At 40.3% G+C, this 16,148-nt stretch overlaps 1 protein-coding gene across 1 annotated transcript; it reads left to right on the forward strand.

The window, feature by feature from the left end:
• Positions 1–221: 221 nt before the first annotated feature.
• On the forward strand, positions 222–15,709 carry samd1b (sterile alpha motif domain containing 1b). Its single transcript, XM_026170269.1, has 7 exons — positions 222–1,839; positions 2,903–3,146; positions 4,363–4,490; positions 8,644–8,692; positions 8,775–8,886; positions 12,495–12,609; positions 12,735–15,709. Exons 1-7 carry the CDS (start codon positions 661–663, stop codon positions 12,876–12,878), a joined length of 1,971 nt encoding a protein of 656 aa, XP_026026054.1. The 5' UTR covers positions 222–660; the 3' UTR covers positions 12,879–15,709.
• Positions 15,710–16,148: the final 439 nt, after the last annotated feature.

A 16,148-nucleotide genomic window follows, 5' to 3' on the forward strand; every position in this document is an offset into this window, starting at 1 on the left:
GTAATATTTTGCAACATGAGTATCATTCCAATAAAGTTTTACTTGTAAAATTCTCCTGAACTCCCGCGTCCTCATTTGGGTGTGGAGCTGAAACGTGAAAGTTCCACGTTTGCCGAAAAGTGAGCGGATGCTGAGGTATTTAAAGTGTTCTCGGTGGGAGGTTGGCGTAGTCTTGAGGTGACATCCATCACTCCCGCCTGATGCGGGGTGAAGCCGTCATCCACCCATCTGTTGACCGCGCGGCTCACTCATTCGCCATAACGCTCAAAAATATAACACGCAAATACCCGGGGTGTCCTCGACGGAGGCTGCGTGCGTGTTTCTTTGTGCTGAAATCCACTGTGCTGCTGTAAACCGCAGGCTGATCAGAATAAGACTGCGAACAAAGAACGTGGCTCTGAGCCACGCGAATGCGAGTCAATTCCACCTTAAATGCAATTTGCGTCTCTGGCGGCAGAGACCATAGGCGCCATCTTCGGTCCACCTTAAGCGCACAATGTGGCAAACGAACGCAAGCGTACCAGCCAGGCTTCCGTCCTCATTCTCCAGCCGGGGATCGCACTTTGGCTTCCCAGCTTTGACACAGCGTCACTTGTGAAACAACAGAGAAGGAAAAAGAGACGCACTCGGGCCAAACCCCATCCGCACCAGCAGGAGAAGATGTCCGAGCCAAACAAGTACCGAGAGTGGATCCTGGAAACAATCGACTCTCTCCGCTCGAGAAAAGCCCGTCCGGATCTGGAGAGGATCTGTCGAATGGTCCGGAGACGACACGGGTCAGACCCGGACCGAACCAGGACAGAACTGGAAAAACTGATTCAAGAGCAGACGGTGCTCAAAGTTAGCTACAAGGGGTCCATATCGTACCGAAACGCGGCGAAGGTGCAGAGGAAAAGCAGAAAGAAGAGTGAGTTTACGGCCGCTGGCAGCAGCAGCAGCAGCGCGGAGGCAGCGAGGGAGCGGACCAAACACGATCATCTGAACAACAACGGCGACAGTGCGCACAGCTTCACGGACCAGGAGGAGGCAGAGGAGGACTCGGAGCCCAGCCCAGATCCACACACTCAAACATCAGGCAGCACCACCGGCAAAAAGCTCAAGCCTGCCTCCAGCCCGAGTAGCGGAAACGGGTGCCTCAGTTGTGGCGCAACAACGGGCTGTGCTGTCGGGAGCGGCTGTAAAGAGGAGAAAGCGAGTGCACCGAGAGACAAGGGATTAGGACAGCAGGCGGCGGGGGACTGCCCGTCGCCCGGTTTCGGCCACAGGACAGGCGCACACAGCGGGGCTGACGGCGGCAGGACGGCTCAGAGCAAAGCCGGTGCAGTTAGCGCAGAAAAGGAGTGTGCTGTGTCCCGGGCTGACACGCAGAGCAAAACTTGCCCTGGGAGTGTCAGCAGTGTTCATCAGAATCAAAGGCAGAAGCAGTCTGTTCCCCTCAAGCCCAAACTTCGAGTCGGAGGAGGGAGCACCAAAACAACGGGGAACCACGCTAACTCGGACCTGGGCGACAGATTAGTCGCTTCTGTTCGCAGCCTGTCCGAGAAGAGCCTCCGAGGGGGCTCAGCCACTGTGACCAGAGGCCACATGAAGCCGCTTGGGCTGAAGGAGATCCTGGGCTATCTGAGCAGCCAGGAACGGCTGTCGGAGGAAAAGCTGACCCGAGGCAAAGTCAAAGTGGTCATGGAGAGAGAGGTGGCGAGGGGCAGGCTGCGCAGGACCCGCTGCGGGAACATTACTCTCCCTCTGAGGGGGGTGGTGGTAGAGGAACCGATGCCGAAGAATGCGTCCGCTGACAGACTTGCAAAGAGCGCACTGCAGGACAAACACGCTGTGAAAAAGGTGGGCAACGCTAACTTAATATTTTCGACACGTCTGGACTGTGCGGGGCTCAGCGAGCAGCTTTGGCTCGATGGATTGCCGATAAATTAATGATCGCGGGTTGAAACCGCACGCACAGCATTAGGACGCGCTTCCGTCGCCCGGCGTGTGCTTCGTTTTTTCTTCTTCTCGTCAAACCTCAATGTTTCAAAAAGTGTTTGAGGGCATTTGAGGAAATGCGTTATTGTCTCGAATGCTTGTCAGTGGGATGCGACCGTGCCCGTGTTGCGTTTGTCCTCTGTAGCCTCGCCAAATGCGTGTCTCTGTCTGTGTGTGTATGTATAGCTCGGATTCCTGCACAAAAGGTGCGGGTTACAGAGAGGAGCAGACAGCTCCGGAGCGGCTTTCCCCGGCTCCCAGGGCGAGAGCGCGCACCAAAGAGCGTCTGTGCGCGGCGCGAGCACGAGCACCTACATATTTCGTTTCCACTTCGCTGTTTTCGGGTCAATAACATCTGATTTCGTTCCTATAAACTTTAGCCGTGCACACCGGAGCGCAGAGTGTCTGGGCCTGCCGCGCAGTAGGCGGTGTCTGTCTAAACTTGAGACGTGCCGCTGCCGCGCTCCTGTGAGCGCTGCTCTGTCGCGCAGGCCGACGGAGGACTCAGCCCCATCAGCCGGACATCGTGTTTACTCATATAATAAAAGCGCCATTCTAACGTTTTTATTATAGCCTTCTCGTTTATGTCCCACTACCCCTCCCGTTTCTTGCTTCATTAAGTCCTTTGTGTCATTTCTGACAGCGCACTCTCCTCCCTCGCGCTCTCCCTCTCCACCCTGTGTGTGCGTGCAAACTTAGCTATAGTAGGCGGCTATCGTTATTTCTGATGTCTTTCTCCAAGTGGGGGGTGTTTATGAGCAGCACTGTCTGCCCCGGAGAAGCTCAGCAGACCTGATATGCTCTTAAACCCCTCAAAACTTAGGGAGCGATTAACTTAGCTTTAAACTCATCTCGAAAAGCAGTGCACCCCCACCCCTTTTTTTTAATTGCGTTTCTTCTGATACAACTTTATGTGTGCTTGCAGCCGCCGTCACCCTCTCTCCAGGAGAATGAGCCGATGGAAACAGCCAGTGAAGAAGAGGAACGGGAAGACAACGAGGAAGAAGAGGAGGAGGAGGATACTCGGAGTTCTGAGGAGGAGGGAGGACTATCCCCGGTAGCCATGACAACCGAACCAGTGCTCATTGAGAAAATCAGAGAAGATGCTGAGATCCAGAAAGCATCAAAGCAGGAGAGCCCCCAGCAGGAGCAGCAGGAGGGAGGCAAAGGTGTGTGCACTGAATGGCTGTGTGTACTCAGAGGCAGCCTCATTAAAGAACTAGTAATATTCTCACGGTTATATTAAATAGCTCTTTACTGACCACGGCTGCTGCTTCTTAAAACCTTCAAGTGGTTATTTGTTTTTTTCTTTTCAAACTGATTTCCAACTTTAAATTGGACTTTTTTAAGTTTTTAATTTTTCTTCAACAACAATTTCAAACAGACTAATACTAATAACTAATACTAGTAATTATTTAATACTTGAATAATTTTTTCTTTCTTTATGTTTTGCTATGAAAATGGGAATGTGGGCAGCAACTTATTGAACTTTGCAGACATATATAGAAATAGAGTTTGTACAATTCTGAGGCGTTTCAAAGTAAATATTTGGCTTGACCACCTTTGTTCTGCAGCACAGACTGCACTTGCTTAGGTAAGCATTCCTGTTATTTTTTTAAGTAGTCTTCAGGAATTGTTCTCCAGGCTTCCTGAAGGACATTTCAAAGCTCTTCTTTGGATGTTGGCTCCCTTTTGCTCAGGTCTCTGGCAAGATGATCTCACAGTGCCTCAGTAATGTTGCTGTCTGTATTTGAACCTGTTGCTACTAATTTTCAGTTCAGTTCTTATGTAATTTGCCATGCATCAGCCCTTTCCCTGTTTTTCTTTCTTAAGAATAGCTTCTTGATAACCACCCTTCCACTGAGACCATTTCTTATGAGGTTTCACTGGGTCACTCCATACACATTTTCTTTAATAACACAAAGAAATTGTGTTATCTTTGACATATTTTGTGAATTCAGCTAAAGGATTGGGAACGCATTATGCATTTTTGCAACTGGGTGCTGGTAATAAAGTGCCTACACATACAATTTATACTTTTTTTTTACACTTAGGTCAGTGTTAGGGAACGTAAAAAACAAAACACTAGTCCGCTGTGAATAGCCAGTTACCAGGACTGGACAGAAAATGAATGAAAAAGCAACCAATGTCCAAAAGAACCTTCAAAATACCTTCCTGGACTCAAGAGCACTTTAATAAATCAGAAGGAAGTCTGGCTCCTTGGAAGTAAAAAATATAGAAATGAGGAGTAGCTCAAGACTTTTTAACAGTACTGTACACAGTAAATTACATAAATAGTTGCTCCTATGCTACCATTAAACTATTTTCAGATATAGAATTTCCTTTCTTCAGTCTTTTTACCTTGCTTTGACTTTTTTTTTTCAGGTTTGCCGGTGCTTGATTTCATCCCCGACACACCAGTTCAGGGAGCCTCGCAGTCACAGAGTAATGGTCCAGTCATGGAAGAGAGAGCTGGTTCCCCTGATCAGATACCAATGGAGGTGCAAGTGAGCGTAAGTACATGTGTCGTCCACTTTGTTTTTGTTTTGTTCTGTTTTTTCAATCATTCAAAATGGTTTGACTGATAGTACACAAGTATTATAAGTCAAATATACTGGAGCATTAAATGTGAAAGTATTCTTTGTGTAGTAATGCTCTTTTCCTAGAGGAGTGGTCATTAGTGAAAATCTTAAATTACAAGCTAAATGTTTGCAAAAAAACAAAAAATGTGAATTTGGACTATTTTAACCATGAATTGACATCAACTTTTATCCTCCATGATGCTGCCTATATGATGTCAACAACTCAGTGTTTGTATCTGCCAAAACTTTCTCAGACTTTTCAGTTTTCCTAGTCAGGAACTCATTTTTCCAATTATTATTTTAGAAGTGTCTAACTGCCAACTAACATAAATATCTAATCAGCCAATCACATGGCAGCAGCTCAGTGCATATCGGCCTGTGGACATAATCAAGACAACCAGCTGAAGTTCAAGCTGAGCTTCAGAATGAGGAAGAAAGTTGATTTAAGTGACTTTGAACCTGGTTGTTGGTACCAGACAGGTCTGAGTATTTCAGAAACTGCTGATCTGCTGCAACTTTCCTACATAACCATAGAAAATGCTATCCCTTTATGATAAGGGCATACCCACCTTCTGAGGATTACGTGCCATATCACAAAGCTCAAATCATCCAAAACTGGGGGGTATTTTCAACATGACAATGACTTCACTCAATTTGAATACCTTAATTCATCGACATCTTTCGTATATTTGATTTTTTCTCAATTCCCTTAAAAGCGTTTTTTTAGCATCTCATAAGAAGGAAGGAGGAATCATCTGAAGGCGGAATCAGAGTTCTGTACTTACGTGGCTGATCTTAGGTTGTTAAGGAAATTTCTGTATGTTATTAGTCTGTTTAAATATACAAGCCAATTATTTTTTATCAGAGTAAGGAAAACTACTACTACTCCTACTACAAATATCAGTAGAAACCTTGAAATAAAAAACACTCACAATATACTTTTAATAATAAATAAATCAAAACAGGAAATCCCAAAGTCAGCTTAACAAATAATCAAAATCTTAGAGTACGAGAATGGAAACAAACATTTAAACCCCAAAACTCAAAATCCTGCAACCAATTACAGAAAATCCATCTCATGCTTTTCCCCAGTTTAACCTATTAAACCAAGTTTAGCACACAGTTAGATCAGTTCAAGCAACAAATCTGAGAGCAAACTTTAAGAAAACTCAATAATATGCACTAATTGTTTTCATTTAATTTATCTTAACTCATCAAAGAACTTTCTCAAATAAATATCCATCCATCCATCCATCCATCTGCTTATTTAATTCAAGGACACTAATAACTATAAAAAATAATAATTAAAAATATTAAAGATTTCACATTATATTTTTTCTGCACTGCATGTAGAAGTTATTATTTAAATGGTTTTCTAGGTATTATTGGTCTAACTGTCACAATGTAACTACAACTCATGATTGTGAAGTTACAAAACTTGTATATAAAAGTATATAAAAATGTAAAAAATTAAACCTGATTTTAAGATAACCTCCTTGGGCAGTCCTGCACCACTTCCAACATTCTTGTAGATCATTCCAAGAAAGTTTTGTTACCTTTAATTAGGGCTGTTCGATATAACGATATATATCGGATGACGATATAAAAATGTCTATGTTTCATTTTACGCTATCCTTTGTTTCGTGGTGTCGCAAAATAAACTGTTTACCTGTTTTTATGCATTGTGGTTAGCAACAACGACGGTAACAGCATCGCGTGTCCGCTTGTTTATGTTCCACATAAACCTTTCACAATAAAGCTCAAGATCCTGTTGAGACTTTTCAAAATAAACTGAATCACGTGAAAGAGCAGATTATTTACGGATGAGAAGTAAAAAAGAGCCCCCAGGTGCTAAAAAAAAAATCAACCTTAGACTCAAACGTTAGAACAGGCTTTCCCCGCAGCACGCCGTGTAATAAATACTCACAAAGAAAACGGCGGCCGTTACAACTTATGTTTAAAAATGTATAGTTTCATGCATCGGTTAAAACACTCGACTCCAGCTACACGACGCGCAGCTGGAAACACTTCCCGCAAGTCAAGCTGCCCGAGATTCACAGAATTTACAGAAAATGTTACATTTTTGTGATTTATATCGTTATCGGACGATAGAATTCTTATATCGGGATATGAGATTTTGGTCATATCGCACAGCCCTACCTTTAATACTTGTGTCAGCGACACATGCTGGATTTCCAAAAACAAAATTCCACTGAGCCAAATCTGATGAGTTGTTTTAAAAATAAATCTCAGGTACACAATGGCATATTCCAAGAATCATCTTGTTTTCCATTACTGTTCTCCATCAAACATGTCAGCGCATTATAGTCTGTGTTAACTGAACCTAGAGGACAAATTGTTGCTCTTAGTGTTGAAAAAGCAACAAACCTGCTTCTAGTTGGGTTCCTGATCTGATGAGTCACTTTATGGTTGCAAACTGTGGCCTCTTTAACTAAAGAGGCTGTTTGGTCACTGGGTTACAATCAGAGAACCAGCTCTGAATGGGAGTGATTATCCTTGAAATGAAGGCTGTGTCAATTTTTGACACAGAAGTCAGTGTTTTGCTCTCTGCAACAGTAAAATCTCAAAAGTGCGAGTTCTCCCTTTCATTGGAAAAGCAAATATTACGTTATGATTAATGTTGAATGGCCAAGCTTTGTCACACTTTAGATAATTATACAATCAGGAAATGTCTTACACTGTACTACAGGATATGCCCAATATGTGATTAAGAGCCTGATGCTGATTAACGGGTTATTAAGGAGGAACAAAATATTAAAAAGGGTGTAAGTGCAGAGTGAGCTAGACTGACATCTCTCTGACCCTTTCATTAGTTCTGTTGTTCTGATTGGGTGAGGGAGTTATACCTTTATCACGTTTTTTAACTAAAATAGTGCTTTTAAATGAGTATTCCTGGTAAGAGTTCTGAATGCCAGAAAAGAAGCCTCTAGCAACACTTTACATTTTTCAAGAGGTTCAAATAAATTATAAGAAAATGTAGCAGACAGATTACTCTTGTTTCGTAATTATTTGTTAACTATGATCCACACTGATCTAGAAAATGTAATCAGAGTAAACAGCAGTTTATCACACACTCCTAACATCTCTCCAACAGCATACCCAAACACTGAAGCCGTGTGCATGCTGGGCATTTTATATGAAAATGATTAAAATAAATAATTAGTACCCGACAAGGACTTTATTAGGTATCAGTGGTATATATGGTATATGAATGTTGATATACACTGCTTCAAAATGTGTTAGACCACCACCCAGTGTAAGGTTTATTAAAGGTATTTGTAACTATCAAAATGTTTTTTTATGTTTCTATAACTGGTTAATCACCACTGCGTGCATGCTCTTTAACTGAATTTTTAATTATTGTTGTTATCCACAAATTTTAAAATTGACTGTTTTACAAAAAGCAGAAAAAACACTAAATTAAATTATAATTTTTTTAATTAAAGATGCCAAAATACAGCTATTCACTTGCATTCCTGAACAAATTTTTTTTAATCAATTCCAGCATGGCAGCACAAATGTGGTTTGCATAATGTGTGCATATACCTTTTTTTGAACATATACCATGCAATGCTCAACATAGCACTTATTATCCAAGCACTTCTTATGTATTGTGTATATGTATTGTGTAATGACAATGTCAACAGAGGAGTGATTTCAAATGCAATTACAGAGTTTTGTTGGTTAAAGTAATGAGAGATTCAGTATGTGGAAGCATCCATTTATCTCCAGGAGGCTTTTCTATGCTTTCAAAAGTCGGGCAGAAAAATCCTATTACAAAAGGTGTCTAAGGCAGACTTCAGTTCTCCACCAGGGTGACTCATCAGCTTTGTCAAACCCCCCCCCCCCCCAGTCCACTTCATACCTTTGCACATCATCATTTTTACTCCCACAGCAGATGGTCTCAATGTCCCACTGTGGTTTTGTCATGATGCATCTTCATGCTGCTAGCTCCTCTTGTCCTTCATTTTAGGCGGAGGTCATATGACTCTCTCTGTATTGCTCTGACACTCCCTCTTTGCATTTAATTTAACCCCTGTCTTTCTTTCCTGTCCATGCACAGAATCAGACACAGCATGATGAAATAAACCACAGCTCCTCAGACTTTAACAGTGAGTTTCGTTTCATTGATAATCTCAAACTGAGTGCATGTTCGGGTTTCACGACAAGGAATCATACTTGCCTCCTTCGTAGATTTGGAGTGCAAGACAGAGGTCGGTGTGTCGTCCTGCCTGCTAACACCCACAGCCTCCCCGAGAGACTCCAGCCGATCTGAAGAACGAGGGATAACCATTAGCAGTGGAGTGTGAGTACAGTAGAGATGTTGCAGATGCTGATGCATGCATGCACACAAGCGTTAGAAAACTATGAACAAAAGTCAACAGCTTCTTTGTGTGAAATTCTGACGATACATAGCAATATATATGTTAAAAATATCAATTTGGTGCTGATACAGATTTTATTTCTGCTTTGCTTTTTGGGCATTTGCTCCCTTTTAAAAAAATTGCTTTTATGCTAGCAAAACAAAGAATTCAGAATTCAAATGTTCATCAAACTGTCTTTCAATGCAAACATTTTCTCTCTTTTCTGAGTTTTCCTGCCCACTCTCCTCACTGTCCTGCCAAGTAAAAAAAAAAGAAAGAAAACAGACTGAAACTAAAACCCACACACTCACATTTACACCTCCCATTATTCTCTTTACAGGCTCTGTCTTGTCTTGCAGTTTCTTGAAATACTTTGGAGTGATGTGTTGTCCTTCTCTGTATGCTGTCATTTTCTTCAAAACAATAAAAAACAATCAAACTCAAACAAGAAAACTATTCCTAAAACTAAAAACTGTTTAGATAAAATAAAAAAGATGAATTACAAAACTTTAATAACTCTGCAACAGATTTCTCACTGCAGTCCTGCACAGACCAGTTTGCATTGTAACATTTGACTGATTAAAATTAAATAAATAAAATTGAGTTTATTTCATATTTTGATCAATTTTAGATAGACATTAACACATATTGTTTTCTTGGTGATGCTCTGCTGAGCCAATTCTGCCGGATGATTTACTTCTTGTTTGTTTTGAAGGCTTTTTTTTTTTCAGATAAGGTCATGTGATGAAGAAAGTATGCCCTGATTCTATTGCAAGGTTTAAAATATCAGGATACTTTAAAAAGACACCTGGTCTTTAGCAGGTTCTAAAATTAGAACGTCAGATGAGCTACAAAACATGACATATTATACTGTGTTGTTATTTATACAATTTATAACTAAATACAGAAGCAGTGTGTAGAAAACTAAGTAAACCTTGATAGGAATTAACAGGGTAAGAGGCAGCCAAATGCACTCGATTAACTAATCATCAGAAGGCGTGACTTCCTCTATAAAAGCAGATTTTTAGCAGTTTGCTGGTCTGGAGCATTCAGGTGTGTGTTAACACAGTGCAAAAGAAGAAACACAGCAGCAATGATCTTGGTGAAGCAATTGCTCCTGCCCATCAATACAGAAAGGGTTATAAGACCATTTCCAAACATTTTAAAGTCCATCATTCTGCACTGAGAAGGATTATTCACAAGTGGAAAACATTCAAGACAGCCGTCCATCTTCCCAGCTTGTTTCTGCTTTTTCTTGTTGTGTACATATTATTTATTAATGCTATTTGCAGTCAACTTTAGTACAATCTTAGTTTTATATTTTTAGGATTTTTTTTTTTTGCTTTTTTTGCACTACCTCTCATTATAAGACCTTCACTATGGGCCTCTGGTACTTTTCCTTTGAAAATGTTGTTTTTATTGTATAATATACTATGTTTTTTTTCTTTTTCTTGCTGCTGTAACACAGCAGTTTCCTTTGCAGGATCATAAAATATCTATTTGTCTGTCTGTGTAGATGTACCAGTAAATTCCTTCCATGCTTAGACCCTTCAATGCTTAGAGAAATTGCAAAAAACCCAAGAACTCCGTCTCACATTTTACAGGCCTCAGTCAGCATGTTTAATGTTAAATTCATTACAAGTCAATTAGAACAAGACTGACATGCGTGGATTGTTTGGAAGGGTTGTCAGGAGAAAGCCTCTTCTTGCTAAAAGAGGACATGGCAGCGCAGCTTAGGTTTGCAAAGTTGCATCTGGAAAAATGACGAATCTAAACTGGAGATGTTTTGCCGTAATGTTCAGTGTCACATTTAGAAAAAACCAAACAGCGTATGAACACAGACACCTCAGACCAGCTGTCAGTACGGTGGTCGAGGGGTGATGAATTGGGCTTGGTTTGCAGCCACAGGACCTGGATATCTGTCAGTCATTGAGTTGAGCACGAACTCCTCTGTATACCAAAGTATTCTTGAGTGAAACATGAGAATAGAATAGAATAGAATAGAATAGAATAGCCTTTATTGTCATTGTACAGAGTACAACAAAATTGGAGTGCCACTCCCTTGGTGCAAGTTTCAATAATAAATATAAATGTAAAATATAAAAAGTACAAAAAAAACAATCGTAAGTACTCAAACAATAGTATGTACAATATATACAGGATAGCAGCATTAATATAATGACAGTATGAATAGCAGCATAATATAATGACAGTGACGGTATGGAATAGGTTCAATTGTTTTTGTGCTTATTTACTACAGTGATAGCTCTGGGAAAGAAGCTATCCCTGAATCTGTTTGTCCTGGTTTTATGTGACCTGTACCGTCGGCCTGACGGTAATAGTTCAAACAGTTGATTGCTGGGGTGAGAGTGGTCCTTGATGATATTGCCAGCTCTGCTGAGGTACCGAGAGTTTGCTGTGACCTCTGCTGAGGTACCGAGAGTTTGCTGTGACCTCCAGGCTGGGCAGAGAGCAGCCAGTGATCTTCTGGGCTGTGTTGATGACCCTCTGCAGTACTTTCCTGTCCGCAGCTGAGCACCCTGCATACCATGATGTTATCCCGTACGTTAGGATGCTCTCCTAAAAGGAGACTTTCTGTTTGACAGACAAAGCTTGTCCCAAATTGGATCTTGCAACAGGACAATGATCAATGAGAACAGCAGCAAATCTACAAAAAATGGCTAAAAACAGAAAAGGAAGGTGCTCCAATTGCCCACTGAAAGTTTAGACCTCAACCTGATTGAAATGCTGTGGTGGGACCTTAAGAGAGCTGTGCATAAACAACTCCCCTCATTGAACTGAAGCAACGTTGTAAAGAAGAGCTGGCTAAAATTGTTTGACAGTGATGTGGCAGAGGTGGTTCTACAAGGTGACATTTATTATAATATATAAAAACCCTGAAACTCAAGGATGGTGTACTTTCATTTTCACATTATTTTTCATGTGAAGAACATCCTACATTTGTTTAGTGTCATATTTGATATTTGCCCATATTTGATGGACTCTTTTCAGCCAATATGGATGTGACCACCCATAAATTAAAACTAAACAATTGTACTTAACCTGTGAGATCTTAGCTTCAATCTGCAGACAGGACACAAAAAAGTTATAATATTTTAACAGTTGTGTGAGTTTAATTTCAACCTTAATATCCAACTAATCACCACCAAGCACTTAATCACAGGATATTGTGTAGTGCAATATAAGCACTTCCCTGATTACATTATACACTTAAAATAAAGTGAGACATATGATTATACCAACTGTGACACAAAAGTAATCACTGAAACACAGGAAGTCAATGCATAGCATACTAGAGGTGAATGACTTCTGCGAGGTTAGACAAAGTGATCCAGATCTCTGGCCCCAGCTCTCTACCAGTTTTATGAAATGAAAAAGCATTGATAGTTTTTCTGCAGTCATGCTATGCACTATAGAATTTACAAAAGAGAGGAAAAATAAATCTGGCAGCACTATAACTGTTAAAATTGACTGTTTCAACGTCGCGTCCTGCATGTTTTCTGTTTGACCAACTGTGTTATTTTTGCAGGCTCATGAAGTCTGAGGGCGTCAATGGGAGCCCAGTAAACTGGACAGTGTCAGATGTTGTCAGTTATTTCACAGCAGCGGGTTTCCCTGAGCAGGCTGCTGCGTTCAGGACCCAGGTAAGGCTGTGATCTTCCTTAGTTGCCACTAGAGTGCACCATACAGAAGCTCAATGGCTTGCGCTTCACTTTAAACACTTGTAATCAACATGCACCTGCATGCGCTGTTTTGCTCTCTTCATTAGGAAATCGATGGAAAGTCACTTCTCCTCATGCAGCGTAATGATGTTTTGACTGGCCTGTCAATCAGACTTGGCCCCGCCCTCAAGATCTATGAACGTCATGTAAAGGTTCTGCAGAAAACACACTTTGAGGATGACGACTGCTAACAGCATGAATCAAATACAAGCAGACTGTTGTGTTTGTATCTACATATAGCTAACGTAGTATAAAAATGCATGCATGATATACAGTACAATACACTTCACTTTTCATCTCATGTCACACAACACATGCAAACACAAAAACACAGGTACACACACACTGTTGTTTCTTATCCTCCTGCCTCTTGACATCAGAAATGAGACTGGATTTTCTAGACAACAAGGATTTTCTATCAGAGCACAAGTGTCGGAGGGAGAAAGTAGAGCAGAGATTTTCAAACAACCATGCAATTTCTCCTTTAAGACAAACAACAATTAAGCACTTTGCAATTGTACTGATTAAACTGTGCAAAATGTTTTGGTTTAAGCTGTCACTTCATGCTGCTTTTTATGCACATTTTGAAAGCGGTATGTTTTTTTTCTGGGACTTGGGGAAGGGGTCATTTGCATTTTTGGGCTATGATCTGAGAATGTTCTTGTTGGTGTGTACCTTTCCTTCTACAAATAGACAGAACATGTTGAAAAGGACAGCAAAGAATTTAGAGGTTGACCGGATTTGAGACATTCCCAAAGCTGAAGTAGGCCGATGATGGCTGGCATGATGAACCTTTATATTGTTCTCTATGTTTAAAACAAAACCTGTGCAGGGTTATGGAAATTTTGGAAATGGTTGCTGGTCAAAGCAATAAACTGACTAAGATGTTTGAGAGGCTTTTGGACCATGTCAGCTTATCAGCTGGTTGATTTTGTGTAACTTAATATCTCATATGGAAAAAGTATTTTTTAAATCTGCTTAGGGCTATGCATCACCACCTTATATGCTGGTTTTACAGAGATACACTTTGATATTTGCTTTACATCAGACTTTACTTCTTTAATAGACACCTAAAATCACATGTCACACAGAACTGTTTAACTGTCTTATGTAGGTCCAGTTTTATAGAAATTATGAGTAAGCTGAGAGCTTTTTTCCTAAACAAACTAAATGGATCGATCTACTGGGAGTGATCTGCTCATCAGTGATGATTTACACAAAGAGTGTAATTTTTAAGTGTATTTAAAAGTGTTTAAGTGTATCTTTAGTTATCATGACATCTTGGACCAGAGTTAAGATGTTGTGATTTCTTGAAGACAGTTCATCCTCAAATCCAATTAAAGGGAACTATTTAGTACTTTATTACTAAAAGAGATATTGCAGCTCAGCTGAGGGGGATAATAGTTGCTCTTTTTGTAGTCACATTGAAAAGATTGATGGATGTAGCTCAGTAGAAAGAAACTTGTTCCTAACAGAAACTGCTCACCCAAAAGCAAAGTGATTGGATTTTTTTTTTTGTTATTTTCACTGAGTCACTGCTGAATTATTCCAAATGAATGAAATTTGGACTCTGGACGCCTCCTCACTGATTTTAGATCAAGAAATCAAGACATGATTGAAGTGCAGGCCTTCAGCTTTAACAAACAAATTGGAATAACAGCTATTTTTGTACATAGTCCTCAGTTTCCAGAGGCTAAAAAGTAATTGGACAACTGACTGACAGGCACTTCTATGGTGATGCTGTTATCTTCGTTATTTCATGACAGAGTAAAAGTATCTTGTAAAAGACAGAAAGTATCTAAAGGAGCCTGCACAGTTCTGAAGAAATATTGCAAAGAAAAACCAGAATGATGGAGACAGAAACATACCATACCATATCATCCGTCAAACATGGTGAAGGCATGTAATGGTACGGACATGTGTGGCTGCCAACACAACTGGACCTCTAGTGTTTATTAATATTGTGATTGCTGATAGAAGTGGCAGAATTAGTTCTAAAGTGTGCGAGGCATTGAGGTTCAGGTTCAGCCAAAAGTTCGAAACTGATCCAAGAACCATTCAATTTGATGGATAGTGGATAGTGAGTCAAAGTGCAGGGCAAAAGCTGCCCAAGAGTTTCTCAAGGTAAAGAAATGTGAGATTCCTCAATGGCTAAGACAGTCACCTGACATGTTTTTAGTTATTAAATATAAAAATGGTGGCAGAAAGACCCACAAAGAGCAACTGAAGGAGCAACAGTAAAGTAAATGCAGCATTTGATGATGTCAGTTTTCATCCAAATATTAAAACACTCTTCGATTTATTTTGCTTTTTCGGGCTAATGATAGCTTCCTTCACTTGCATCAACACCGCTTTGGACCTCATTGAGAATTAAATGCAATCCTTTCAGGGGCTTTTATCAGCTGTATTTATCATGGAATAATAAGGGAACAGACCTCATCTGATCACAATCATACTTTTTAGCCTGCAGTAGGCATTTGGTAATGTCCAATGGTTCTAGACTTCAAGGTTTCCAGCAAAAGTAGTTTAATTAATCCTTATTTTTAAATTTTTCTTATTCAGTTACTTTTGAGCCTCTAAAATCAGGGGCTTTGTATAACAATGTGTGCGAAACAGTTAATACAATACTTTTGTTAAAACCCCTCAAATGGAAGTCTGCACTTGAGTCACATCTTCAATGCTTGATTTAAAATCTTCTGTGGTGGTGTGCAGCTCTCTAACTGTTCCCAATATTCATCCAAATATTTATGGCTTTAGACACCAGAGAAAAAAATATTTCAATTCGATTTCTGTATGAACTTCCTCTTTAATATGACAGCATATGTCAGATCATCAAGTCTTTTGTATGGTATTTTTAGCGTACTAGCTTAATCGTTGAGAATGATTTCGCTCGATGTCTTGAAAACACTTTAGTGCTGTTCAATCAACACCAATGTAAGATAAAAGTAAAACAGGATGTAGCAGCAAAAGGTAGCATGCCTTACACACACACACACACACACACACACACACACACACACACACACACACACACACACACACACACACACACACACACACACACACACACACACACACACACACACACACATTTTATTGGTCCTAAATATGTCTTTATTTAATGTAGGTTATTTATTTGTGTATTATATGTCAGTTCCAGACACATACTTAAGGTAATATTAACTTTGTTAGTTGCTTCTGTTAGCTAGTTACACTTGGAAGTTACTTTTTAATATTTAGTAAATAGATTTTGATTTTGTCATACATAACTAGGAAAAGCTTGAAGGGACAGGCAGCTGGTTCAATCTTTTGCCTTCCTGGGTCTATGAAAACACCTGACTGTTACTTTTAACAGGGACAGTGCATTTTGATGGACGATGTAAAAAAACATATGATAAAAAATCCCAAATTTGAGCAAGAAACACTAAAAGCGCTTTACTTACATAACAAAGGCTCAAGTC

This window comes from Astatotilapia calliptera, chromosome 6 (genome assembly GCF_900246225.1).
Source record: "Astatotilapia calliptera chromosome 6, fAstCal1.2, whole genome shotgun sequence".
Taxonomy (NCBI): Eukaryota; Metazoa; Chordata; class Actinopteri; order Cichliformes; family Cichlidae; genus Astatotilapia; species Astatotilapia calliptera.